The following is a 2,644-nucleotide window of genomic DNA, read 5'->3' as shown; positions in this document are numbered from 1 at the left end:
AAAAGAAATTAGAGATCCAAATCTTAATCATTGAAGACCAAGAATACATCAATAATCCAACGATAAAATATTTCTAAAATCAATACAAGAAAATACGATTAAAAAAAATAATTAATTTAATCTTTGTTGACGGGCTCATGTTTCTTTGACCCCACTGAATCGAAATGCGAACCCACCATCATCATAACCTTGAACTCATCAAAGCTGATCATCCCGTCGCCGTCGCGGTCGGCGCCGGCGATCATCTTCCGGCTCTCGGCGATAGCACATTCCTCGCCCAGATTACCCAAAACATTCTGTAACTCCTCCGCCGTGATCAATCCATTTTTATCGGTGTCAAAAACAGAAAAGGCATCTTTGAGATTCTCCAAAACCTCCGCCGAATCGATGTCCTTTGTGTTGAGTTCGATAAACTCCTTCAAATCTATGAATCCATCCCCGTCGGCGTCCACCTCCTTGATCATGTTCTTTAGCTCCTCCTCCGTGGGTTGATGTCCCAGGCTCCCCATGATCGATCCCAGCTCCGATGAACAGATCTTCCCATCGCCATTGACGTCGAATTTATTGAAAACCTGCTCGAGTTCCTCCTCGATCCGTATACGAGAATCCAAGGAGTTGGCACGGTGCGTTTCCGGCGTCAATTTCGTGGGATTCGTTTCGGGAAGTGTGGATTCGTGTTCATGGGTGGTGTTGTCTTCCTCGGCGGATTTCTTCTTCTTCTTCTTCCGATTGAAGAGATTCTTCAAACCCATTATGGGTTTCTTGTGATTATGATGTGGAATGCAAAAGAAATTACAGAGGAAGATTTGGATGGCTTCAATTGGGAAAAGTATTGTGATTTGTGAATGGGAGAGAAGAAGATGAATGGGGAATGGATGGATCTGTTGATTTGTTTGTTAGGTATAAAAATTGCTTGGTTGATGAATATCCGTACATCTCGCTGGTAAATAAATAGATTTTTTGCATATGACCAGGGGAACTTACCCATTTTTAGATTAAAATAAATAAAATTAACTATTTTTTATTTAATTAATTGATTAAATAAAAATATTACTAAATTAAATTTGAAAAGATTGGGTTCTTTTTGAAATACCCGAAAGGTACTCGCACAATGCAACAAAATAAATCTCAATCTTAATGTTTTTTATTTCTTTCTTTGTCTCGGTCGATGTTATGATATGATTTTATGTGATTTTGAGAAAATAATAATGTTTTTATTTTTGAATAAAATATAATAAAAAAATAAAAAAAATTTATTAAACTACCCATTTAAAATTTCTCGTTTTCTTGTGTACTTTTGTAATTCATTTTTTTATTTTTTGGTTTAATAATATAATCTATATATTGATAATAATTAAGTATTTTGTTAGAAGTCAATGGTTATCCTAATTACATTTTTGATTTTTTATATTTAAAATGAGATTTTTTTCATCTGTTTGATTATGTTTATCTGCAGTTAGTTACACGAATTCAAACAAGAAGCTTTAATAAGTTGTACTTAGGCATAATTTATTTGTAATCTTAAATTTTAAGTAATATAAATCAATAAACAATATTTCATGCACAAAAAATAGTTTTTAAGAGTTTTTTGTCTAATGTTTTATAATATAGTACAAATATAAGATAAATAGAACAAATAAACACACATACTTTTCTCACCTTTGATGGTGTTTGAATTCTTGACTTTCTAGGAGAACAAAGACTCGTATGCTGTTAGACCAAGTGCCCTTTGGTAAGATTGAGTTTGTTTTTCAAACTAATTTTTAATAATATTTAATAAACAGATTGCATCAGAAAGATAAACTTATAACAATTTGATTATAAATTTTATGGCATATAATGATTTGTTTGATGTGATAATTTTAGATGTTTTTGTTAATTATATATGTATTTATATTTATTAATTTTTTTGTGATGTAAATATTATCATATGTAATAATACGTAACTTATGTTCAGATATATGTGATGATATGTCACTTATATTCAGATGTATATTAGTGCAGGGGAGGTATGAAAAAAATAGGTTAATGTAGAAGGAGGTATGAATAAAATTGACCAACATTTATTTAAGATTCTCTTTTTTACCATTTTTGTGATTGTAATGTGATTTAATGTTTTATTTAAAAGATTTATTTTTTATTTAAGGCATTTGAAAAGTGTGATTTGATTTTGATTTAATGAATTTATTTTTTATTTATGGCAATATTTTAAAATAAATTACTATTTTGGTCAAAATCACATGTGATTCATAATTAATTGATTTGTTTTTTCAAAAAAATTCATATCATGTGATTTAAAACGTGAAAAATAAAGATTCAAATTAGAATATTGAAAAACAAAAATAAAGAAAACACCATGACACATTTAATATGTATTAAAAGAGTATGCGCGTAATGCAGCAAGATACATCTTTATTTTAATATTTCGTTTTATTTTTTGTCCCTGTTAATATAATACGGTTTATGTGGTTTTGAGAAAGATGTTATTTTTACTTTTGAATAAAACTAAATCTAAAAATATCATAAAAATTTGAAAAAAATATATCGATATTAATATAAAATTAACTATTTAAAAGTTCTTTTTTTTAATACAATTTCTTTAATTTAACTTTTTATTATAATTTAATTTAGGTTTAATAACGAA

General features: G+C 28.7%; 1 protein-coding gene across 1 annotated transcript; it reads right to left on the bottom strand.

Moving 5' to 3' along the window:
• Positions 1–864, bottom strand: LOC112523570 (probable calcium-binding protein CML25). The gene has a single exon (XM_025133230.1). It carries the CDS (start codon positions 750–752, stop codon positions 117–119), a length of 636 nt encoding a protein of 211 aa, XP_024988998.1. The 5' UTR covers positions 753–864; the 3' UTR covers positions 1–116.
• Positions 865–2,644: the final 1,780 nt, after the last annotated feature.

The sequence above is a fragment of the Cynara cardunculus genome (assembly GCF_001531365.2).
Source record: "Cynara cardunculus var. scolymus isolate 2C chromosome LG 12, CcrdV1, whole genome shotgun sequence".
NCBI classification, from domain to species: Eukaryota; Viridiplantae; Streptophyta; class Magnoliopsida; order Asterales; family Asteraceae; genus Cynara; species Cynara cardunculus.
The sequence above is the reverse complement of the archived record's forward strand: the minus strand, read 5'-3'. Positions and strand labels throughout refer to the sequence as shown.